At 44.7% G+C, this 25,987-nt stretch overlaps 2 protein-coding genes and 1 long non-coding RNA gene across 4 annotated transcripts in view; 2 read left to right on the top strand and 1 right to left on the bottom strand.

Moving 5' to 3' along the window:
- The window catches only part of LOC123844856 (myosin-16), a 60,182-nt gene extending 49,385 nt beyond the window's left edge, over positions 1-10,797 (top strand). The window contains exons 37-43 of the mRNA XM_045875791.3: positions 1,345-1,537; positions 2,489-2,692; positions 3,512-3,637; positions 4,658-4,828; positions 5,410-5,610; positions 6,625-6,859; positions 10,113-10,797. Of these exons, the coding sequence (XP_045731747.1) occupies positions 1,345-1,537; positions 2,489-2,692; positions 3,512-3,637; positions 4,658-4,828; positions 5,410-5,610; positions 6,625-6,825 (1,096 nt within the window). The 3' untranslated portion in view covers positions 6,826-6,859; positions 10,113-10,797. The remainder of the gene's footprint in view (positions 1-1,344; positions 1,538-2,488; positions 2,693-3,511; positions 3,638-4,657; positions 4,829-5,409; positions 5,611-6,624; positions 6,860-10,112) is intronic.
- LOC123843043 (uncharacterized) overlaps positions 1-25,695 on the bottom strand; it is a 41,529-nt gene extending 15,834 nt beyond the window's left edge. Inside the window, exons 1-2 of one of the 2 annotated variants that reach the window (XR_010412023.1) lie at positions 24,678-25,695; positions 19,308-19,364 (exon numbers count right to left, since the gene is read on the bottom strand). This is a non-coding gene — a long non-coding RNA (uncharacterized LOC123843043). Of the gene's footprint in view, positions 1-11,436; positions 14,090-19,307; positions 19,365-24,677 lie in introns of those variants that run through there. The other variant, XR_010412022.1, reaches the window with a different exon arrangement.
- A 127-nt stretch (positions 25,696-25,822) lies between these two features.
- ARPC1A (actin related protein 2/3 complex subunit 1A) overlaps positions 25,823-25,987 on the top strand; it is a 28,569-nt gene continuing 28,404 nt past the window's right edge. Inside the window, exon 1 of the mRNA XM_045875789.3 lies at positions 25,823-25,977. The gene's annotated coding sequence lies outside the window, so the exon portion shown is untranslated. The remainder of the gene's footprint in view (positions 25,978-25,987) is intronic.

The raw sequence follows: 25,987 nt of genomic DNA, 5'->3' as shown, positions 1-25,987 counted from the left end.
GTCTTAGCAACCTTGTTGAAAATGAATTGACTAGGGTTTATTTCTGGATTCACTGATCTATAAGTCTGTCCTTATGCCAGGACCAAAATGTCTTTTTTTTTTTTTTTAAGGTTTTTATTTGAGAGAGAGAGAGAGCAAAAGTGTAAGGGGCAGAGGGAGAGGGAGAGAGAATCTCAAGCAGACTCCATGCCTAGCTTGGAATCCAACACAGGGCTCAATCCCACAACCCTGAGACCATGACCTGAGATGAAACCAAGAGTCCTGATGTCCAATGGTGCCACCCAGGCACCCCCACAATGTTGCGATTACTGTAGCTTCGTAGTAAGCTTTGAAATTTGGAAGTGTGGGTCCTCTACTTTGTTCTTCTTTTTCAAGATTGTTTTGGTTATTCTGGGTCCCTTGCATTTCTATATAAATTTTAGGATCAGCCTGTCAACTTCTGCAAAGAAGTCAGCTAGGATTTTGACAAGGATTGCAGTGAATCCCACCTTAACAATATTAGGTCTTTTTATCCATGAAGACATATGTCTTTCCATTAATTTAGATCTTCTTTAATTTTTTTCAACCTGTTTTATAGTTCTTCTTGAATTTATTTTTAAATCAAAGTGAATCAAAATTTTGTTCCCTTCTGAGAATGTTAGGATACCTTCTCCCATGTCTAGAAATTAAATACATCTCAAAGTGCTGCAAATCCAGTAATGTGCAAGCACACAAAAGGTGTTCCGGGTGGAGCAGAGGTGAACACAGCGTGGGGCAGGTGACAGGATCTTTATGTGCTACCCATTTATCTCCCTCAATGGAACAACTATTTTTTGGACATCTAAATTACCTCCTCTGGTCCCCTTCTGTGAAAGGAGATTAGCACAGCTTATATGAGGGCTTTATGAAAATGTTCATTACATTGACTACAATAAAATTAAATATAGTATATACAATCAAGCGATGACTGCTGTTTTAAAGAGAGACATAAATCTGACCTGTATGGCCAAGGCTCACATTTTGTAATTTAAAAAACAGGCTAGCATTTGGGTTTCAATCCTGACTCCATGGTGGGCTAAACCTCTGCCATGTTTTTCGTCATCGTGGAGCCTCAGTTTCCTAGCAAGGCTGTTTTGCATGTTAAATGAATTGAGATCCCAAAAGATAGGTGGTAAACATTGACCTTCGTTTCTTTTCCCAAAGCACAATACTCCCCCACTTACATGTTTAAGGGGAGATACGGTCTAATTTCAAATATGGTGGCCATATCCATGTTGAAGCTCTCAGACCTCTTATCTAGGGAGGTTTAGCACAGCCTGACCAGCGGGCCCAGCATGCCAAGGCCTTCTCTGTTTGGACTTGCAGGAAGAACCACCAGCGGGCAATTGAGTCATTGCAGGCCAGCCTGGAAGCGGAGGCCAAGGGCCGGGCAGAGGCGCTTCGGCTCAAGAAGAAGATGGAAACGGACCTGAATGAGATGGAAATCCAGCTGGACCATGCCAACAAGAACAACAGTGAACTTGTAAAGACACTGAAAAGGCTGCAACAGCAAATCAAGGTAGCAATCTGGGAGAAGGAAGAATAATCACAAAGTAAGCCATCCCCAAGCCTGCAGGCTTCCAGGAAGCTAAATGTATGCATGTCTGCAGCTAGGATAGAGGCATGAAAGTGACAACGTGGGGGGTCTGGCAGTCCAGGGAGCAGGAGACCTGGGGACTACATACATGAGAGGCCCCAACCACCACCGAAAAGAGGGAAGAAAACAGGAAAACAGAGAGTTGCGCCTGTCTTGGTTTTTAAAGTCATTTTTGACTTATTAAAAGTGAATTCAGGCACAGAAAAATAAAGAACATAATACACACCCCTATACCCACCACTCACCTTAAGAAATAAACATAGAGTTGAAATCTTCCTTTATCCCTGTCAGGCTGGTCTTTCAAGCACCTGTAGCTGGATCCATGCATTCAACACATGGTTATTAAGAGACCTGCCCGGTCTAGGCACTGTATTAGGTTTAGGGGATACAAGAATGGACACAACAAACAGACAGCCCTGCAGATAGGCAACAAACAACAAATAAATAAAATTGTAGTACAAAAAAATATGATAAGTGCTCTAGAGCGATAATAGGACCAGGAGAAGGGAGATGTGGATTAGCCAGCAGGGGTGTGATGGTCAAGGTCATGGAGGAAGGCCTCCGTGAGAAGGCCCTGATGGAAACACCAGGTGCTCTATCATCAGAAAAGCCTTGACCTCATGCTAACTGCCCACTGGACAAATCCTCTGGACACCTGGGCCCTGGCCAGATAGGCCTCAACCAGACCGTGAACTCCCCAAGGGCAGGTCTACACCTTGCACTCTCTTCCTCTATGGCCTCCACCTCCCCAGCCCTGCCCCAGCTCCCTGCTGAGCCCAGTCCATAAAGGTCAGGACACCCTCAGGCCTGGCCAGCCCCACACCATGCCAGGGCCCAAAAGGTTGGCTCAGGCCGGGTCCTCTTGCCCCCCAGGACCTGCAGGTCCAGATGGATGAGGACGCTCGGCAGCACGAGGAGCTGCGGGAGCAGTACAACCTGCAGGAGCGGCGCCTGAGCCTGCTGCAGACGGAGCTGGAGGAGGTGCGCTCAGGCCTGGAGGGCAGCGAGCGCTCCCGCAAGCTGCTGGAACAGGAGGTGGTGGAGATCACCGAGCGGCACAACGAGGTCAACATCCAGGTAGGATGGTGGCTTCCTGGGGGGTGCTATGCAGACTCACACTTGGGGCACTGGGACAAGGCCAGGATGGTGCCCAAATCCTGTGGGCTCCCTTCAGAACTTAGAGGCAGACAGTGTCCCCACTTGGGAAATCCTCAGAACTCACCTCACCTCAGATATTACTTGTTATGGCAAGAAGCCCATAACATAAGATGATCTTAACCATTTCCAGTGCACGCACACTGTTGTGCAGAGCTTTCAAAGACAGACTCCCAGACTCTCCCTTGGAGATTCTGATCCAGTGGGTCTCTGGTGGGACTCAGAAATCTAAACTTTTAAATTCAAACTCCTCAGGAGATTCTGATGATTTAGCCAATTTTAAGGATCACCTTATCTTCAGTGTAGCTGAGGACAGAACTTCAGAACTGGAAGGGATCTAGAATATTCCAAAGTCTGACATTCACTTTTCAAATGAAAAACCGTGACCCAGAGAGTTCCGTGGCTTATCCGTGGTCAACAGTGGGGACCACCTAGAGGTAAAGAATTTATCCACAGGTGGAAGTACTGCCGCTTGAACCTGGGTTTTCCCAGCTCTGAGTTCAGGATTGTTCTAGAGCTGCCACCCACCCCAGGCCTAAATGACATTATTCTTGGATTTCTTGTGACATGAGTTCTGCTCTAAAACCCAGAGAAAAATGCAGGGAGAGACCCTACCCCAAGCAGGGAGCCTGTTGAGGGGCCTGGCAAATGTGTCCGGAAGAGGGTTGTTTTTCTTTCCTGGACACGGGAAGGGCTATGCCCACTTCCAGGTCACGGCGATGTCTTCATTTTCTCCTCCAGAACCAAAGCCTCCTTGTGGTCAAGCGTAAGCTGGAGTCAGATGTCCAGCGCATCTCCAATGAGCACGAGGAGCTCATCAGTGAATTCCGCTCGGCCGACGAGAGGGCCAAGAAAGCCATGACTGATGTAAGTGTGCATGCTGCCTGGTGCTGGTGGAAAAGGCCTGGGTGCCCCAGGCCAAGCTGCCTGCTGAGGACCAGGCCACACTCGGCAGGGAAGGCCACCCCCACCCCTCAAGGGTCACTGTGCATAGGGCCCTGCCAATTAGGATTGTGGTCCTTGCTCTGGGGAGTCTGGAGGCCTTTCTGAAAAGCCAAAGAGATAAAAATAAGGAGTAATTACAAGCTACGCATGACCATGTGAGAGATCAGTGCTTGAGGCCTGGGAAATGGGTCAAAGGAGCCATTGAAAGTGGGCTTTTCTGGGCAGGCCTTTTGGCAAGGAGGAGTGTTAAACCAGCCTTGAGGAGGGCGTTCGTGAAAGGAAGATGGATGCCATGTCCAGGGGCTCAGAGGCAGATTCAGCAGGACGTGCTGCCAGTGGTTTTGCCCAGTGTTCCTCTGGGGACACACACAACCTTGAGTGGCATAAACCATGTACCCCACTTTAAAGATGAGGGAATACAGATTTTATTGCCAGGCTCCTTGCACTTGATTGAAATGCCAGGAGCTCAGGAATATTGCTAGTCTTATTTGGTGCTATGTCCAGAGAGCCCAGACCCATACACAGTATGCAGATCTTCTATGAATATTTGTGGAAGGAATGCAAGAATGAGACGGTAAAATGACTTGCTGAAGGCCACACAGGAGCTGGACACAGACCTTCATCTTCTTCCTCCAGATCTGTGCTCTTCCTACCCTCTGTGCTGTGTGCCTCATGGAGGAGACAGCAAAGATGGGCTGGAGAGCCCCAGGCTGGTGGAGTCTATGGACTGAGAGGCCTGATTGTGAGTGCATGTGCCTGCCTCCTCCCCTTTCACTCAGAGGGACCCAGGAGCATGGGGCATGCCCTCTACCAAAACCCAGCAGCACTCATCCACCACTTGGTCTCCCAGAGACCAGAAGACAAGGTCCCTCATCTCTCACAAGCACTGTGAGGCTGCACAGGAACCCAGCTCCAGCCCCTCACTCTTCTCCCCTCCCACAGGCTGCCCGCATGGCGGAAGAACTCCGGCAAGAGCAAGACCACTGCATGCACCTGGAGAAAATCAAGAAGAACTACGAGATCACCATCAAAGACTTGCAGGCCAAGATGGAGGAGGCTGAGCAGTTGGCTCTGAAAGGAGGGAAGCGCACGATCATGAAACTGGAAGCCAGGGTGAGGGCGCCCCTGAGCTAAGCCAGGAGAGAGACAGGGGAGACGTGGCTGGGCAGGGGCCTTTTCCCAAAAATACCATGCCCAGCGCTTGATGAGGAACTGGGTTACTCAGATGCTAGGAAGGAAAAGGAAGTTGAGACAAGAGCTGCAATTTATTTATACAAAGGTCTCCTCTCCTTCTCCTCCTGCCACCTTTCCCCCAGAACGTGATTCACCACCAAGAAGAGACGGAGGTCTGTTTCCAACATTGTTCCTCCCTTGTTACTTACTTAAAAGAAGCGTTAGTCTTCACCTGTGGGGTGTCAGAGCTAGAGGGGCCAGGAGGTTCAGTCACCTTGTCCAGCCTCTGCCTCCCCCACTTCCCAGAGGAGTAAACTTGAGGCTCAGGGAAAGGGACCCATCTGACAACCACAGCAGGTACATGGAAGGCAGAACCCACCTGACCCTCCTGGCCAGGGCTTGCCTGCTCTCCTCTGGGGAGGAAGTGGACATGGCAGCCATGACAACCCCACCCAAGGCCACTGAGCTCTCAAGTTCAAAAACTGCATTTCCTCAGCCATGTCCCTCTCTTCTCCCCTCAGATCAAGGAACTAGAGACAGAGTTGGATGGTGAGCAGAAACAGCACGTGGAGACGGTCAAGACACTGCGGAAGAATGAGCGCCGCCTCAAAGAGCTGGTCTTCCAGACGGAGGAGGACCACAAGACCAACCAGCGCATGCAGGAGCTGGTGGAGAAGCTGCAGAACAAGCTGAAGGTCTACAAGCGGCAGATCGAAGAAGCGGTAGGTGCCCACTGCGTGTCCCTAATATGCCCTCCCTTCCCAGCCCAGGTCTCAAGACTTGGTTAGAATTAACCACAGGGAAGGAATCGGGTATTGGCCAAAAGACAACCCGAGAGCTTCGTGTCCATGGCACTTCATTCTCGCTATCATGTTGGAAGCAGACTGGACACTACGCACTGAAGATAAGAACGTGTAGAAAATGAAAAGATCCCCTAAGAACACTCATGCTAACTAAGGTGCCCACTGCAAGGTGTGCTCTAAAACTGGGAGGTCTTGGCTGCCTTATATCCTACTTCTGCCGCCCCTTGCAGCCTCTGCCAGCATAACTTCTCTTTCCTGCTCATACTATTACACACAAGACCCTTCCCTTATTTGATCCTCCCAACACAAGGCAGGAAAACTGATATTCTTAGTCTATTTCACGGGTGAGGAAACAGCCCAGAGTGGGATATTTATGTTATGTTAGTAAATGTTAACATCCAAGTCAAATGGGTAGCAAAGGATGGCTTCACGTCTCAACCCTACACCACACGTCCACCTACCGGCACCAACCGCCCCTCCACCCTCACCCCGACATAGATATTTGGTCCTGCCATTGTTCACTGCCAATGCTGGGGCTACCCCATCGAATCCATCAGCCACCCACGCAACCAATGCCTTTCCCAAAAGGTTCGATAAAGACCAGGCTGACAGTGAATATGGTTCTAACCAAAGCAGCACTCTGACTCTCTTGGGGAGACAAGGGGATGGGAGATGTGTGGTGGGGGCTAGGGAAAGTGCTGAACCCACATCTTTCATAGTGGGGCACCACTAGCTGAGGCCTGAAACCACAAATGACAGAAGCAGAAACAGAGCACATTTTATTTAGAGTTACGGATGTCAAGGACAAAAAAGAATCAGTTGAAAGTATTGAAAGGCTGGACTCTTACGTGTCTGTGTAGAACTGATAATGATGCACATTTAAGCCGAAGCAGCCAGGTTTACACCCTGTTTTCCACCATGCCTTTGTCACAGGAGGAGCAAGCCAACCAGACCTTGGCTCGCTACAGAAAGACGGTGCACGAGCTGGATGACGCTGAGGAGCGGGCCGGCATGGCAGAGACCGCCCTGAACAAGCTGCGCACCAGACACCGCGTGGCTGGCAAAGGCATCACCTCTGTGGAGATCATCCAGGTGTCCAAGACAGGCTCCACCAAAACCCTTTCTGAGGAGTGAGGTTCTCCACGTTCCAGCCCACAGCCAGTAGTAGGTATGGACTCCACTCTCCATGCCCATGCTCCATGTTTCCCTTCCCTGCTCCTGCTTTGCTCCTTCTGACTTCAATGCTTCCTGTGTGCCGTGCCCTGATCTCATGCAGTGGGAATTCCAAAGCTCCCCGGTCCCTTCAGCAGCAACACTCCCTCTCTGCATTCCCGAAGCCCTCGGGCATGGTGCTGTCCACCTGTAACACAGATGCTAGGGGTCATGATGCTCCCCCATCTGGGTGGAAGCTTTCTGAAGGCAGGTTCCAAGCCTGATGCCACTTGACATTAGGCCTGACAGACAGGTGCTAATGCTTGTTCTCACTGGAGAACCACGGGACATTTGCAAGCTTACAGCCGGTGTGTATTCATCTTTCACATCCCCACATCCCCATTCCTGAGGATTTCATCAATACTGGTTGAATTTAGACTTCTTACATTAATAATAATTATTTGCAGCTAACTTTTCTGAGCACTGTCCCATAGGGGACAATATAAAATAGTCCTTTCCTATTTTCTTTAATTCAGAATCAACTGAGAAAAAAAATAGAGGAAACAAATATATAAAAGTCAAAATGCTAGTTTTGTTATAATTCTAGATTAAGAATTTAGTGGGTATCAAACCTGGTCATCCTTGTATTTCACCCCACAATTTAAGGGACCTGCAGAACTGAACCACCACAGCCCTGCATCATAAGGAGCAACCCCTACTCCAAGGGGAGGGATGACCAGAACTCATCAAACCTACAGGCAGATCCAAAAGGAGAGACCAGATGGGGTTCATCCCTTCCTTACTGGTTCCTGCTTCCAAACACAGGATAAACCACTCTTCTTCCCGTGAGTGGAGCAAGGGAAAGATCAGGAGAGAGGTGAAGAACATTATTCCAGAGCAGTGGTTACCCCAAAATGCGGTCTTTTTGACCAGCAGCAATATCAGCATCACTTGGGAAATTGTTAGAAATGCAAATTCTTATGTTTCACTCCAGACCTACTGAATCAGAGGTGGGTCCAGCATCTGTGGTTTGACCAGCCCTATGGTGACCAGATGTACGATCAGGTGTGTTAGAACCAACGCTGTAGCAGAAATCTCCCCTTACAGAAAGGCAGAGCCAGGGAACAGAGGTTCCTCCTACTTTTACCAGAACTAGGCACATGGTAATGTCTTTCACTATCTTCTTTATCCTATGGTAAGGAGATATATAAATATCTCCATTTGTCCGGTGAGGAAAATGAGCTCAGAGAAGTTCAGTGACTTGCTCATGGTCATACAAACCTTGTGCTATGGAAAGGCAAACTGTCTTTTATTTTAATTACTGCAGAGATGAATAAGGCTGCCCTCTGTTTAGGATTAAGCAGGACAACTCAAGATCAAGGACTTGGTTTAGGTTGGGAGGGGATGGGGCTGAAGTCTCAGTGTACCGATGGTCCAACCTCCATGGATTATGGGAATTTTCTTCTGGCCTTGTGTTCAAACATCCTGATGGATCAGCCCCCCCAGTGAGGGTAAGGTTCCCCACTCACAGCTCTCTTTCAGTACTGGGTCAGTTTGGGTTTTAGTCCAAAGTGATAACCCCACTGACCTTTGAATTCAAGCTGAGCCTTTTCTTACCATTTGCTTAGGGAGGAAACAAAAGATAGGAGATAATCTTTTTCTTTATTCTCTAATTCTTAAATAATGGTTAGCTCAAGAAGTTAAGGAAACCAGAGGCTTGCCTTTGGATGAATACTACAATTAATATATAACCATCTCCTCTTGGAGCAAAAACCTGCAAGGGGTCTCTTCTGTTGAACTCTCATCTTGGCAGGGGTTAGTCAGCAGGTTCCCTGCACCACCCAGACTCGGGAGGTATTTCAGTCCTTCCACCTACTAAATCTCAGCCTCCAGGATTAGCCATCTTGTGAAATAGATCCTCTGCCCTGGCTTGGTGACTGTTTATTCCTGGGGTGCTGTTCTTGGTCCAACAGCTCTGTCTCCACACCACAAGGCCACCGTCCTGCCAACAGCACCAGAGGTGATGAAGCTCTTTTATCCCATTTCCCCTTGCTGGTCACAAGGCTAGGTATGCCATGAGTAGCCATGAGATGTCTTAAGCATCTGATCCAAGACCCCACAAGAGTTTAGTTTTCCAAAGTGGCTTTATATTCAGCCCCACAAATATTGACCAAGCTCCGAATATGGACTAGGCCTGGACTCTGAGATGCAGAGATGAATAATGAGTAAGAAAGAACATCTTCCCTAGTGGAGCTCAGAAACTGGTGAAGAGATAGCAGCACATGTCACCACAAGGCTGTGAGTGAACATTCTGTGATGCTATGTTTGCATCTCACCTGGGAGGATCACAGGGGAGAAGTGACTGGTTTAAACTGAGGTGGCTGGGTAGAGCAGTCCACGGAGGAAAAAGTCTAAGAAAAGTCTAAGGCAGTGCCACTCAATGAGCAGCCCGTTTGTTACCTGCCTGAGACAACAAAAGTACAGAAACTGAGAGGAAGTTTATAGACATTTTTACAGCAGTTCATACTGTCATGACATCCAAATGCATGATTAAAGTATTTTATAAAAGTATTTGTTTCTGATATTAAGTAAAATTTTTAATGGAAATTAAAAAGAGTAAGTAAAATTGATCCCTCACCAGATAGAGAAGAAAGGAATTCCAGATAGAAGACCCAACATATGCCAAAGCGCAGAGGTCAGATGCATACAAGGGAACAGTGTGACTAGGGGAGAAGAGCTCAGAAGAGGGGAGAGTGCTGGATGTGGAAGGAGACGAAGCTAGCAGGACAGGCATGCGGGAGGCTGTGAAGGGCCCCACTGGGTACAAGTATTCCATAATTTCCCTAAGGAAATCTTGCTAAATTTTTAAATCCATGTGTGGGATGTGATGAGCAGTAGCTTTTCTTTCTTGGGAAGACATAGCACAATGGCAAAACAAGGCTGTGGGTCCCTCATGAGACACCACAGGCAGGCTCGTGGTGAGCACTGTATCCCAGGGGACTGCACTCCAACTCTCTCAATGGCCTGTATGGTGTCCAGGCCCAGTTAGGCACCCCAGGCCCAAAGGTGTCTCTAACCTTCACAACCTCACAGAAAATGAACCAGCTATGACCCAATAATGGTGTCCATTATGAGGAAAGAAGCCTGCGCAGCTGCAACCCAGGCATCTCGGGGACACTGTCTCTCTAGCAAGAAGGAGGCAAAGATGTCAGAACTCCCAGCTCTGGGCCACAAGGATTTTCTCACCCTCTCTCTTTTTTTTCTTCCAGGGTGACACAGATCTCAACAGCAGACCACTGAGAGGAAAAACATATGAAAATAGAAAACGAGATATCCTGAGAATGTTTACTATGCAAAAGAAAGTGCAAGCCAGAAAGAGACAGGTGCTACAGAATAAAGATAGCTGTGGGGGTAAAGGGTTTGAGGATGTAAATACCCAGCCATTAGAGGAACTAAAATTAGTGTGGCTTCTCTGAGACTGCATCGAGCTGTGTAAGCACTTGGATAACAGTAACAGTGGGTCTGTTTTAGTTGAGATCCTACATGTTCATGTCAAAGACGGAATATGTAATGTCTGTGTGCCTCGGCTGTTTTCTAGAAGTAATTCCTCGTGTGGACAATTTTAATGCCCTGTCCCAATGCAGCTTAAATAAAAGAAACATGAAAAATAGCCTGGAGATTGTAAGTGAAGAAATTTTATTTTTCTACGGCTTCCAAATCCAAAGGCAATTTTTACAATATGTCAGAATTCTGTTTTATCCCTATATCCTCATTCACAGGCTTCTTTCTTTTTTTTTTTTCAAAGATTTTATTTATTTATTTGACAGAGAGAGACAGAGCGAGAGAGGGAACACAAGCAGGGGGAGTGGGAGAGGGAGAAGCAGGCTTCCCCGCAGAGCAGGGAGCCCGATGTGGGGCTGATCCCAGGACCTGGGATCATGACCTGAGCCAAAGGCAGTCGCTTAACCGACTGAGCCACCCAGGCGCCCCAGGCTTATTTCTATTGGAAACCATGAGAACTACGCCGTCTTGGTGAGGTTCACTGCAAATTTTGAAAGGGTAGACCAGAGATATGAAGACTAACCAGGTTTCGTAAAGCTGAGAAATCTACAGAATCCCTGAATGGATGTTATAGGATCTATCCAGGCTAAAGACCCACAAGGCCCCCACATGCTCCACCTCGGCATCTCCCAGGATGTTCAGACACGGGCAAGTTCTCCTTAAATCAAGATTTAAGTTCTTCCTTAAGTCAAGTTGAGACCTGCCCCCTGATGGCATCTACTTTTTAACCATTTTGATACCCTGCAGAACGACCTCAATGGCAGACTGTGCTCATGTCCCTCCAAGATTTCTCTTCTCCAAGGCTGAATATTCCTGGGTCCTTCAACCTTCCCAAGTGTGAAAGGGTTTCCGCTGTCACCTTTAACATCCTGGACCTTGTTCCTCCCCTCACTGTCCTAGTCTTTAAAGTGCAGGACTGGAGGAGACAGCACCATGAGGGCTCCCTGCCAGTGCACAGCCCTCAAACAGCACCTCCGCCCCCACCCCACTCCCTGGAAATGGTGTCTTCCCTTTGACTTTAAGCACTCTCACCTCTTTTGAATGCGCTGGCAGGCAGAAATCATTGTTCAGCTGGTAAAGGAAGGGATATTAACATTCCGGTGGTGACTCCCTCTTTCTCTCTTCACACTGGCCCATTTTACCCCTGTGATAGTTCTACACCAGGCACACTCTAGACAGTTCCAGAGGGAACCACTTGATTCCTCCTGTACAAATGGATCAAATGTGAAGACACTGCCCTCTGGCGGTGGGGTCTCCAACTGATTTGTGTGAATCACACAACTGTAGAATTACATATATTGCAATTTTAGGGCTCAAAGGGATATTCAGAGGGTGTATAGTCCATCTCTCAATCAACTGGAGATTCCCCTTAATAACATCCCTGAAAAAATGGTAATCCAACTTGGACCTGAATCCTTCCAGTGAGAAAAGCCCATTACAGTTTTGACTGACAATCATGGTTCAAAATAACATTGAGCCAGAATATGTCTCCCTGCATTTTGCCCTCATTTTGATCTACTCTTCACCTCTGTAATTACATAAAATAAGTCTAATTCTTATACTTTGAAGTCAGACAAATATGGGTTCCACTTTCTCAGCAGTGAGACCATGGGCAACTTAACCTATCTCACCTCCTGTTTTCTCAACTGTTAAATGAGGAATAATAACAGTATCTGCTTCTGAGGAATGTGAAGTTTAAATAAGATAACCTGGCACAGAGCCTATTATTCACAACACTCAGACACTTGCCAAGTTTCTTCTAGCATTCTGTAGGACTTAACACTTGATCTCCCAAAGGAGGCTTGGCCTGGCCTGTCAGCCTGGCAGCTGACAGCAACAAGCCTCTTACTGGAGAAATGCAAGGGGAATTCCATGAAGTTTTAAGACCTCACCATCATTTCCTGGTGGATAGTCTACCTGTGGATCTCCCCACATGTGAAGAATTTCAGAGCAGCCCCTCACTTCGCTGGAAGGGTTGGGGGGAGAAGATATAGACGGGCTTAGTGACTTGCCCAAGACCAGTTAACAGCAGAGCTAAAAATTCATCATTGGGAGGAATGAGGAAAGGTTTCTGATCCAGTATTTATAAGAATTTGGATTTCATTTAGCCACATATGCTGTTTTTGCCTAAGGACGTGTAATTTCAGAATGGCCTGAAGGTCTAAAAGGATATACTCTGTGGCCTCGCGGAATAATAGCATTAATTAGTATCTATGAAGACCAAAATCAGGGCACTGGCACCAGGTTCTGCAGAATAAATGGAGCAAAGACTATTTAAATGGTTTTGCTAAACGTTCTGGGCTAGCTTTCAAGGCTGCTAAATTTTGTATCACTGATTATATTAACTGTATTTTCTTTTTTTTTCTGTATTCTTGATCCTCTGCCACCTGGGGCCTCCCTGACTGAAGAGACACTGCCTCTCCCATTACAGATAGCAAATGGCTTTCATACAGACTAACCAATCCAGAGCCCATACTCCAAATCACCTCCTCTCTTTTGTTCTTATATTCTAGGAGGCATTATTCCTCTGCCCTAATCATCCCAGGACCACATATGAGACAACTAAGGACAGCTCCTATGATCCAGAATCTACTGAAATTATTCAAACTAGCCAATCCTAAGCCTGCTCACCTTGCCTCACCCATTCCCTCCCACAGAAACCACAATAAAGACGTGTGCATGCTTTCTGCCTCCTGGTCTACACCAGCACTTCCCACATGGCCCTGGGTGGCATGACATGCCATGCCTCCTATTTCTAGGGATGGGTCTGTGAGTGTAAAAACTTCCCTCATGGGGCGCCTGGGTGGCTCAGTTGGTTAAGCGACTGCCTTCGGTTCAGGTCATGATCTTGGAGTCCCGGGATCGAGTCCCGCACTGGGCTCCCTGCTCAGCAGGGAGCCTGCTTCTCCCTCTGACCCTATCCCCTCTCATGCTGTTTCTCTCTCTCTCTCTCTCAAATAAATAAATAAATAAAATCTTAAAAAATATATTAAAACTTCCCTCATGACAATCATTTCATATCTGTATGTCTTACTACATCTGATTTAAACAGATCCCGGGTATATTAAAAAATACCAATTATCTTCCTCCTCCTTTCACATGTGAACCAATCCTGGAGTCCTGTTGGGAAGCCAGGAAGTCTGGATTATCCCAAGGAGCATACCTTTGGGGCTTCCAGAAATCACAAAATCATCACAAAGACCCCTTGATCCTTCCACCTATAAGCTACCAGGAAGTGGGGCTGGAGATCTGTTGTGAAAAGGCCAACCTATTACAGTAAAATCACAAGACTGGAAGGAAACCTGCTGGCTATTATAAGGGACTATTCTTCCCTCTACTTCCTGAACCCTGGCTTAGACTAACAAAAAACGTATCTTGCATCCCAAAAAACAAAAGCCCAGGGCCAGATGGCTTCCCAGGGGAATTCTACCAAACATCTAAAGAAGAATTAATACCTATTCTTCTGAAACTGTTCCAAAAAATAGAAATGGAAGGAAAACTTCCAAACTCATTTTATGAGGCCAGCATTACCTTGATCCCAAAACCAGAAAAAGACCCCATCAAAAAGGAGAATTACAGACCAATATCCCTGATGAACATGGATGCAAAAATTCTCACCAAAATACTAGCCAATAGGATCCAACAGTACATTAAAAGGATTATTCACCACGACCAAGTGGGATTTATCCCTGGGCTGCAAGGTTGGTTCGACATCCGCAAATCAATCAACGTGATACAATACATTAACAAAAGAAAGAACAAGAATCATATGATCCTCTCAATAGATGCAGAAAAAGCATTTGACAAAGTACAGCATCCTTTCTTGATCAAAACTCTTCAGAGTATAGGCATAGAGGGTACATACCTCAATATCATAAAAGCCATCTATGAAAAACCTACAGCGAATACCATTCTCAATGGGGAAAAACTGAGAGCTTTCCCCCTAAGGTCAGGAACACGGCAGGGTTGTCCACTATCACTGCTATTCAACATAGTATTAGAAGTCCTAGCCACAGCAATCAGACAACAAAAAGAAATAAAAGGCATCCAAATCAGCAAAAAAGAAGTCAAACTCTCACTCTTTGCAGATGCTATGATACTTTATGTGGAAAACCCCAGAGCCTCCACTCCAAAACTGCTAGAACTCATACAGGAATTCAGTAAAGTGGCAGGATATAAAATCAATGCACAGAAGTCAGTGGCATTCCTATACACCAACAAGACAGAAGAAAGAGAAATTAAGGAGTCGATCCCATTTACAATTGCACCCAAAACCATAAGATACCTAGGCATAAATCTAACCAAAGAGGCAAAGGATCTGTACTCAGAAAACTATAAAATACTCATGAAAGAAATTGAGGAAGACACAAAGAAATGGAAAAACGTTCCATGCTCATGGATTGGAAGAACAAATATTGTGAAGATGTCAATGCTACCTAGAGCAATCTACACATTCAATGCAATCCCCATCAAAACACCATCTTTTTTCAAAGAAATGGAACAAATAATCCTAAAATTTGTATGGAACCAGAAAAGACCCCGAATAGCCAGAGGAATGTTGAAAAAGAAAAGCAAAGCTGGCAGCATCACAATTCCGGACTTCCAGCTCTATTACAAAGCTGTCATCATCAAGACAGCATGGTACTGGCACAAAAACAGACACATAGATCAATGGAACAGAATAGAGAGCCCAGAAAGGACCCTCAACTCTATGGTCAACTAATCTTTGACAAAGCAGGAAAGAATGTCAATGGAAAAAAGACAGTCTCTTCAACAAATGGTGTTGGGAAAATTGGATAGCCACATGCAGAAGAATGAAACTGGACCATTTCCTTACACCACACACAAAAATAGACTCCAAATGGTTGAAAGACCTCAATGTGAGACAGGAGTCCATCAAAATCCTAAAGGAGAACACAGGCAGCAACCTCTTCGACCTCAGCCGCAGCAACTTCTTCCTAGAAACATCGCCAAAGGCAAGGGAAGCAAGGGCAAAAATGAACTATTGGGACTTCATTAAGATAAAAAGCTTTTGCAAAGCAAAGGAAACAGTCAACAAAACCAAAAGACACCCGACAGACTGGGAGAAGATATTTGCAAATGACATATCAGATAAAGGGCTAGTATCCAAAATCTATAAAGAACTTAGCAAACTCAACACCCAAAGAACAAAGAATCCAATCAAGAAATGGGCAGAAGACGTGAACAGACATTTTTCCAAAGAAGACATCCAAATGGCCAACAGACACATGAAAAAGAGCTCAACATCACTCGGCATCAGGGAAATCCAAATCAAAACCTCAATGAGATACCACCTCACACCAGTCAGAATGGCTAAAATTAACAAGTCAGGAAATGACAGATGTTGGCGGGGATGCGGAGAAAGGGGAACCCTCCTACACTGTTGGTGGGAATGCAAGCTGGTGCAGCCACTCTGGAAAACAGTATGGAGGTTCCTCAAAAAGTTGAAAATAGAGCTACCATATGATCCAGCAATTGCACTACTGGGTATTTACCCCAAAGATACAAAAGTAGGGATCCGAAAGGGTACGTGAACCCTGATGTTTATAGCAGCAATGTCCGCAATAGCCAAACTGTGGAAAGAGCCAAGATGTCCATCAACAGATGAATGGATAAAGAAGATGTGGTATATATATACAATGGAATATTATGCAGCCATCAAAAGGAATGAGATCTTGCCATTTGCAATGACGTGGATGGAACTGGAAGGTGTTATGCTGAGTGAAATAAGTCAGTCAGGAAAGACATGTATCATATGACCTCACTGATATGAGGAATTCTTAATCTCAGGAAACAAACTGAGGGTTGCTGGAGTGGGGGGTGGGGTGGGAGGGATGGGGTGACTGGGTGATAGACATTGGGGAGGGTATGTGCTCTGGTAAGCGCTGTGAATTGTGCAAGACTGTTGAATCTCAGATCTGTACCTCTGAAACAAATAATGCAATATATGTCAAGAAAAAAAAGAAGAGGAAGAAGAAGATAGCAGGAGGGGAAGAATGAAGGGGGGGAATTCGGAGGGGTAGACGAACCATGAGAGATGATGGACTCTGAAAAATAAACTGAGGGTTCTAGAGGGGAGGCGGGTGGGAGGATGGGTTAGCCTGGTGATGGGTATTAAAGAGGGCATGTTCTGCATGGAGCACTGGGTGTTATGCACAAACAATGAATCATGGAACACTACATCTAAAACTAATGATGTAATGTATGGGGATTAACATAACAATAAAAAAAAGAAGAGGGCGCCTGGGTGGCTCAGTTGGTTAAGCGACTGCCTTCGGCTCAGGTCATGATCCTGGAGTCCCGGGATCGAGTCCCATATCGGGCTCCTTGCTCAGCAGGGGGTCTGCTTCTCCCTCTGACCCTCCCCCCTCTCATGTGCTCTCTCTCTCTCATTCTCTCTCTCAAATAAATAAAATCTTTAAAAAAAAAAAGAAGAAGAAAAAAAAGTATCTTGCAGCTTTGGAGCACTGATTCCATAAAACTTTTCTCTATGCACATTAAAAAAAACACACAAACACACACATGACTTTTAAATATAGGCAGCAAAACAGTAACCAGGCATTTAGACCAAGGGGAAAAGTGTATTATGAGCATTAGGTTTAGCAATTAGGAAGACTACTGTGGGAATAGGTACAGGAGAGGCCCTCAGCCCAGTCTTGGAAGATAAAGGAAGGCATCCTGGAGGAAATCATGTCTTCGCTGAAGCCGAAGTATGAGTAGGAGTGGCTCTCCCTCAAAGGGGAGGGAGAGCATGTGGGAATGGAAAGTGGGAGTGGGGAGGACCAGCTGGAGCGCGCTTGGTCCAGGTAGCAGCACGTGAGCTACAGTGGCGCAAGCAATTGACATTCGGTGACCTTACACGCCAACCCCTGCAGGCACAGACAGTTTTGGAATTAGTGCAGTGTGAGCAACCAGGTCTCCACCTTTCCACACTACTCTTCTCTTGGGTCTATCAAGACAGCTGCCACAGCTCTAACCATCCTATCTTCCCACAACCATGTTTAAGACAGGGCAAAAATAAAGACTTCCTCACCATCCTTTTTCTCAGGGAGCATATTTATTCCCAGAAGCTCCCTAAGAGACTTCTTGAGTCCTGATTGGCAGAAATGGGTCACAAACCCTTCCCTAAGCCAATTAGCAGCAAGTGGCAATGTGGTTGCCATGTAAGGCAAGGAACATCTGTGGCTCATTCCCAGGGAACCACCTGAACAAAAGTAGTGGAGCCAAGAGGGTAAAGGTGATGACGTGTGGAGAGCCAGAGTGTCTGGTCACACAGAGGACATGGTGAGAGATGAAGGTGACAGAACATAGGAGACCTTGATGACTTGTTATGGAGTATGGACTTTATTCGGAGGGCAAGAGAGGTTTGTCATAATTCAATTCACATTATGCATTTTGGGCAGGGAATACAATATAAGCAAAGTTGTGTCCCACCCACTGCATCACACCAGAAGACACGTGACGTCAATTTGTGCCACTGTTTGTGATGTTGAGTTTGACACTTGATGAAGGTGGTGTCCACCCCAACTAAAGAACATTCTATAAAATAACTGGTGTGGACTCTTTAAGATTGTCAATGTTGTGAAAGGCAGGAAGGAAGGAAGGAAGGAAGGAAGGAAGGAAGGAAGGAAGGAAGGAAGGAAGGAAGGAAGGAAGGAAAAGAAAAGAAAAGAAAAAAGGAAAGAAAAGAAAGAGAGGAAGAAAGAGAAAGAAAGAAAAGGAAAAAAATGGCTAAGGAGCTATCATATTAGACTACAGAAACATGACAATTAAATGCAGCAAATGATCTTGGATTGGCCCTGGGATCAAGAAAAAGAAATTGAGGGGTGCCTGGCTGGCTCAGTGAGTAGTGTGTGTGACTCTTGATCTCAGGGTTGTGGGTTCGAGCCCCATGTTGGGTGTGTAGAGATTACTTGAAAAAAATTTTAAAATCTTGGGGTGCCTGGGTGGCTCAGTCGTTAAGTGTCTGCCTTCGGCTCGGGTCATGATCCCAGAGTCCTGGGATCGAGCCCCACATTGGGCTCCCTGCTCAGAGGGAAGCCTGCTTCTCCCTCTCCCACTTCCCCTGCTTGTGTTCCCTCTCTCACTGTGTCTCTCTCTGTCAAATAAATAAATAAAATCTTTAAAAAAATTTTTGTTTCATCTTTAAAGAAAAAAAATTGCTAGGAACCAAACAAGAACAGTTATGCTCATAAGCAAACCAGTCATTTCATTCAGTGCTCTGACAAAAATATTCATCAGACTTGCAATTTTCTACCACTTTAAATTTGTTCCTGGAGAAGCACTCTTTGTGTTGGTTAGCTTCCCTCCAGGTGTAGAATTACTCAACTTTTCGCCAACAGTTTCATTTGGGACTGTGACAACAGAAGAAGCCCACAACGTATCTGAGATATAAGCACAGAAAAGCAAAAGTACACTATATAATACAAATTAGAACTACAGTCGTCCCAGGTTAACCCATTTCTGAAAACAAGTCTAAGATCAAAGGAGCCTATATTAGATTATTTTAAATGAGAAATAAGAATGCATGCACTGCCTGCCCAAAAATTCTAACCAGTTTCTCTAAATATCACTAAAAACCCTCTTAAACACCAATAAAACAATTCTCCAAACATTTCCACATAATATAAACGTTTTATATGCTTACATGTATCACTACCTAATTATTTAACACTTAACAAACTCCATAGTGATTACATTTGCCAGCAGTATGTGATGATATACACTATATTAGATGAGAATTAAATATTCCCTATAACCTGCAACAAATGTACTGCAAAGCAAATGAACAATGTGATAATGTGTAAAAGATATATAATTAATGCAATAGAATTTAGCAAAATAAAACACAAATAGAGCCATTTTTAAAAATAATTACTTACCAAGTGATTCTGGTAATGGAGGACTAGGGTGACAGACAACTCTCCCACTAGCGATAACTAGAAAGGTGGAAAAAATATACAAAGATAAGAGATAAGAGAGAGCTAATAAGGTAGTAAATACCAGGTCAATATCCAAGAGAAAAGAGAATATCAGAGAGTGAGCCTAGCATTTTAGGACTGCTTCACCCCAAGGACTATTTGTTGATTCTAGACCAGGTGGTTGAGAGCCTACCAGTACTTTTAAAAGTCTATCATACTATAGAGACAAAAGATGCAGCTCAGGACCCTCCAAGGACAAGGGTCCCGGCAAACGTCTGTTATAGTCGTCAGGGATCCCCAGAGAAACAAAACCAATGGGAAATAGACAGAAAGACAGATACAGATATAGATACACAGTTATATCAGTAGATACCCAGATATAAAAAAGACTTAGTAAAAGGAATTGCCTTACATGATTATGGAGGCTAGCAAGCAAAAAATCTGCACAGTTGATATTCCTGTTCAAGGTTGAAGGCCAGAACTGCTGGACAACCAGAAAGAGCCAATGTTCCAGTTCAAAGGCCGTCAAGAGGAAGGAATTCTCTCTTACTAGGAGGAGGTCAGCCTTTTGTTCTATTGAGCGGTAAATAGATGCTACTATTGGATGATGCTCACCCACATTATGGAGGGCAATCTGCTCTATTCAGTCTACCAATCTAAAAGGTTAATCTCATCCAAAACCACCCTCACAGAAACACCTAGAATAATATTTGACCAAATATCTGGGTATCCCATGGCTCAGTTAAGTTGACAAAATTAGCCATCACATCTGTGCTTTGGGATGGGACACTAGGATCCAATCCTTGAGAAGAATGTGAATTAGAAGATGAACATTCTTCTCAAGGATTGGAGCCCAGCTTTGATCATCTGAATGACCCAGAAAAATCTCAAATCCTAAAATTAGATTAAGGTGATCCCAGATTGCTGACATCCTCAGGCACTTGGCAAAATTAAAATGAAAATCTTATCTGGGCAAAGATAAAATCATTTTAGGTCTCAAATTATTCCTACATAATGTAAAAATTAAAATGTTAGACACAACATTGATAACCAACCATATAAGAGGACAAGAATACAAAGGAGAACCAGTCAAAACAACAAGCTGGTAATAGAAACAATCCCACAGGAACTTCAGAAAATGGCAAATACACGGTATTTACAATAGAATTAAAATGTATGACAAGGATAGTATATAACTATGCAGAAGAATAATAATGGAGTTAAGGTAATCTAAGACCTTTGCATTATCCAGGAAGAGAGAGTACTAATCATTGGTGTGCTCTGTAGGACGAAAGCCCTGATCTGCAGCCTTTGCTACTCTCTATGGTATAAATGCTCCCATGGTGGCCAATTTCAAGCTACCAATAAGAGGTTACTGAACATGAATTTGGGAAAAGAGAGCACAAACTGTTCTCCCGAGCCAGTGTGCGCCTGCTCCAGCACACCTCTAAATTAGTTCTTGAAAATGGAATAATAAAAAACAATCCAGGGCGCCTAGGTAGCTCAGTTGGTTAAGCGACTGCCTTGGGCTCAGGTCATGATCCTGGAGTCCCAGGATCGAGTCCCACATCGGGGTCCCTGCTCAGCGGGGAGTCTGCTTCTCCCTCTGACCCTCCCCCCTCTCATGCTCTCTCTCTCTCTCTCATTCTCTCTCTCAAATAAATAAATAAAATCTTAAAAAAAGAAAATCCAAAAGACGGCAAAAAAGGAGAGAGGAAAAAAACAGAAAAGTCAGGACAAAAATAAAGCATATAATAAGATGATCGAGTTAAATTCAAATATATCAGTAATTAAGTGTAAATGAATCGATATTTCAGTTAAAAGATAAATATACCATAATCATAAATTGCAACTGCATGTTGTTTATGAGCAACACATCTAAAAGCATAAGGTAATAGAAAAGTTGAAAGGAAAAAAGAAAAAAAAAGATATACTAGGCAAACCCTAACCCAAAAAAAGCTGGTATATCAGAGGAGCAAAAGCACTATTAGAAAGGAATATTCTGGGGCACCTGGCTGGCTCAGTTGGTAGCCCATGGGACTCTTGATCTCAGGGTTGTAAGTTCAAGCCCCACATTGGGTGTACAGCTCACTTTAAAAAAATGGGGGGAGTGCCGGGATGGCTCAGTCAGTTAAGCATGTGACTCTTCATTTCGGCTCAGGTATCATGTCTCAGGGTGGTGAGATGGAGCTTGGAGTCAGGCTCCCTGCTCAGCATGGAATCTGCTTCTCTACCCCTCTCTCTGCTCCTCCCTTCACCGGTGTGCCTGCACTCTCTCTCTCAAATATTTTTTTTAAAAAGGAATATTTCATAATGATACAACATCCAACTCACAAGACATAACGATTCCATAACATAGAAGCACCTAGAATATAGCCTCAAAATATACAAAGAAAAAAATAACAGAGAGTGGAAATAGACAACTCCACAACACTTGGGAGATATTAACACACCTTTCTTAGTAATCAAAACAAGCAAGCAAAAACAAATTAGTAATTAAGCTAGAAATTATGCAATTAAGGCAGAAATCAATAACAAAAATATAACTTAAAACTCCCATGTTTAAAAATTAAGAAATGCCAATTCTACACAAACTCTTCCAGAAAACTTAAGAGAAAGAATACTTCTGAACTCATTATGAAGCCAGAATTACTCAAATACCAAAACCAAAAAAACAAAAGAATTACAAGAAAAGTAAACTTCAAAACAATATCCTTCATAAGCCAAGATTCCTTTTTTCTTTTAAGTATTTGCTTTGACTTTTTTTTTTTTGTTATTACTTTTGCTAGTATGTCTTTGAGCAAGTTGCTTACAGCCTCTAAAGACTTTTTTTAATGTAATCTCCACCCCCAATGTGGGGCTCAAACTCACTACCCCAAGATAAGAGTCACATGCTCTACCGACTAATCCAGCCAGGCACCCCTTAAATTGTTAAATTCTTTTTTTAAGTTTTATTTATTTAAGTAATCTCTACACCGAATGTGGGGCTCGAACTCACCACCCCAAGATCAAGAGTTGCATGCTCCTTCAACTGAGCCAGCCAGGTACCCCTAAATTGCTCAATTCTTAAGAAAAATTTTAGCAAAGGAATACAATAACGTATAAAAATAATGTCAAGACTAAGTAGGACTGGTCAACCCTCTCAGGTCCCCTCCCTCTTCGGGAGCTTTGTACTATCACTTTACTATCACCCAATAAACTTTGTTTTGCTGCCCACCAAAAAAAAAAAGACTAAGTAGGACTTTTCCCAACAATGCAAGTTTATCAATCAATATATAAAATCTAGGAAAAAAACAGGAAAAAAATCTATATAACCTTGGATTAGTCAAAGATTTCTTAGACGTGACACCAGATAAATGGACTTCCTCAAAATTAAGAACTTCTGCTCTTTGAAAGATATTAAGATAATAAATGAAGAGAAGCCACAGACTGGAAGAAAACAATTAGGAAACAATAAACTGTGACAATCAACTTGGTACATTATGTTCAAATAATAACTGCCACAATTTATTGAATACTTTTAATAAGCCAAGAACCGACAAGCATTTTATAGACATTCTCTATTTTAATCCTAAGACCAACCCTAAGAGGTGGATACTATAGAGGTGGAAACTATTATCCTCATTTGACAGATGAACATAAGAGAAATTGACTTCTCCAAAGTCATATAGATAGTAAGCTGCAGAGCCAAAATTTGAACCCAGTTCTATTTATTTCCAATGTCAATGAACTCTCTTAAGTACTCCATCATACTATCTTTCTATTAAAATAACCTAAGTTTGCCTAACATGGAAAAGGCGTCAGAAGCAAAATGTGTTAAGTGGCCGTGGCCTCCAGATTTACAGGTTGGTGAACTACAGATTTTACTTACCAAATTAGGAAAACAATACGTGGTATTCATAAGTTTGCTCATGTGTTTGTCTTATAAGAATGGTATCTGTGATAGTAGGGTATTTATATACCATCTGAGACTACCTTATGCCTCTAGACACCCCACAAACTAAGTGGTTCCATCCCTGTGCTATGGAAACGAACTGGGTAAGCAGCCTAGAGTGCAAAAATTTGCACGCAGTTTTTAGTCCTCTGTACTGAATTGTACAAGATCCTATCCATAGGAAACCTTCCCTCCTTGGAACCATATAGGACAATATCTAAAGGAGTGGGCAATAAGCATAATTAAGCATTAACAGAGTACGCATTTATGTTTTTGTCCTTTGCTTATAGCTTTTATAGGCATTGATTCAATAAATATTTCCAAGAGTCTTCGTGGTGAGTAGGTGGTAGGCATTAACCCATGGAAAATACAAAATAGAAGCAGAGGGGAATCTGGCTGGCTCAATTGGTAGAGCATGTGACTCTCGATCTCAGGGGTCGCCCGTTTGAACCCCACATCGGGTGTAGAGATTACTTTAAAAATGTTTTTAAAAAGAAAAAACAACAAAATGGAGGCCAAATGGCAGTAGTGTTCACTGTTGCTCAGCTGGGGTTCAAGGGAGAACCAATCTTCTTACCCTTCAAACCACATTCAGGATACTACTAAATCAAGGCCCTCCTGAGCAGATGGAAATCCTTAGGCCTTTGCAAACATGTAATCTTCCTGACCTATGATTGGGTACTTTCCTGATATAAGCCCTTCCTCCCACTCACAACTGGTAGTAACCTTTGTGTTTTTTGAAATCTCAGACTGTTTATTTCATTCATTCGTACTTTCATCCAACAAATATTAAGTAGGATCTTCCAGGTTTAAGGCATTGTGTATTTCCTTGTATTTAAAATTATGTGTGAACTGATCTTATCCTAGCTTCTGGGCTCCTTGAGGACAGAAAGATCTTACCCAACTCTTCCATACATCTATTGAAATTCTTAGCACAAATCTTGGCACTTGGTGAGTACTCATTAAATACTTGATGACTTGAAGTTTGACCAATTTCCAATTCAATCCTCTTCTTATTCCAATTGAATCAATAAAGCAAACAAAATCATTCCATGATATTATCCAACCCTTCACTTCCTCCCATTTCTAAGCACCACCTTTCCTGGTACTAATTTTTTTTTTTTTTTTTAAGATTTTATTTATTTATTTGAGAGAGAGAGAGCTCATGAGAGGGGGAGGGTCAGAGGGAGAAGCAGACTCCCTGCTTCTGAGCAGGGAGCCCGATGCGGGACTCGATCCCGGGACTCCAGGATCATGACCTGAGCCGAAGGCAGTCGCTTAACCAACTGAGCCACCCAGGCGCCCCTGGTACTAATTTTTTAAAAGAGAATCCTCATTTGGCATACTAGATCAGTGTGATTATGCATGTTAAAAAACAAACACTAAAAATAACTCACCCTCCTTGGAACTCCAACAGCTCGTATACCCAGGGCGTGACGTGATAATGGGAAATGCTCTGGACCAGGTATCAGGAGTCCAGCCCTGGCACCAACTTCTATCAACCCCTTCCCCAAGGTCTATTGATTTGCGTGTTATTCTCATCTATCCGGATTATAAACTCCTTCAAAGAAGGAACCGTCTTTTGCAAAGAGGTGGGATCTAAATAAAACAGTTGGTATTTTGACTCTGGATACCAACTCTACATGCTTCTGGATTAGTTCATGTAACTTGCAGACACACGAGGAATCCTCGCTTCCATGTGTGCTGTCCTTCCTAGGCCAAGATGTTGGGAGGGGGGTAATTAATTTAAAATGATCGTTCTGCTCTCTCAGTCTGTCCTCCATCTCCCTGGGACCAAAGACTTTGTAGCCATGGGGCAAAACAAAACCAATTTCCTTCCAGTGCATTAGTGCTCCTTGGACAGCTGGATTAACTAACCCTACAAAACGGTGTGGCTCTGAAATCAGGATTTTGGGGTCAAACTCATAACCCCCCCCCCAAGCACTCTGTTGGTGACCTCCAGTAGCCCCGGCCAAAGGAGCGCTGCTCCAGGATGTCTATGGGTTCAAGGGCACCAAGTGTAGCTGGAAGTGGGGTTCAGGGCATTTCGTAGAAGCCGCATCTGCAGAGCAAGCACTGTCTCCACGTGTTTGGGGGGGTGATGAATGTGGCGCCATTTGGGGAGCAGGGAACAAGTGATTCCGACCGAAGAAAGGTCGAGAAGCTTCCTCGGGGAGGGCCTCAGAGGCTTTCCACAGAGAAACTGGCTCCTAAGAGGGAAACTTCTCTCTGAAGGGAGAAAAACGTAGTCGCTCGTCGGGTCCCTGGCTCGCTCTAAAAGGCCTCAGCCCTCGCTAATTCATTTCCTGACAAAAGCACTTGTGAAAGCGTTAAGGCTCCACACGTCGGTCCGCGAGTCTGAGAAAACTTTACGAAGAAAAAAATGAACCCTCCACGCCCCTCGCCACCCTCGCCACCACCTTCGAGGCGGCGGACGACGCCGCTCGCAAGGGGCCCCTCACACGCCGGCCCCTCCCCCGCCGCAACTGCGCGGACCCCGGCCGCGCGCCCAAGCTCAGCGCGTGCGCAGACCACCGCGCGGCCGCCCCGCGCAGGCGCCGAGGCCATTTCCGGAATCTGTCAGCCGCTCCCTCTGGGCCTCGGTCCTCCGCCCGCGTCCGCCGGAGCCTGTTCGCGTCGACTGACCAGAGTCCGCGAATTCTCCGCTCCGAGCGGTCCGCACTGCCCCGATCCCAGGTAAGGGACA

Source organism: Mirounga angustirostris, unplaced genomic scaffold (genome assembly GCF_029215605.1).
Source record: "Mirounga angustirostris isolate CCGP_5_RB_7025 unplaced genomic scaffold, mMirAng1.0.hap1 SCAF_5, whole genome shotgun sequence".
NCBI classification, from domain to species: domain Eukaryota; kingdom Metazoa; phylum Chordata; class Mammalia; order Carnivora; family Phocidae; genus Mirounga; species Mirounga angustirostris.
Note: the sequence above shows the minus strand (reverse complement) of the source record. Positions and strands in the feature narration are given on the sequence as shown.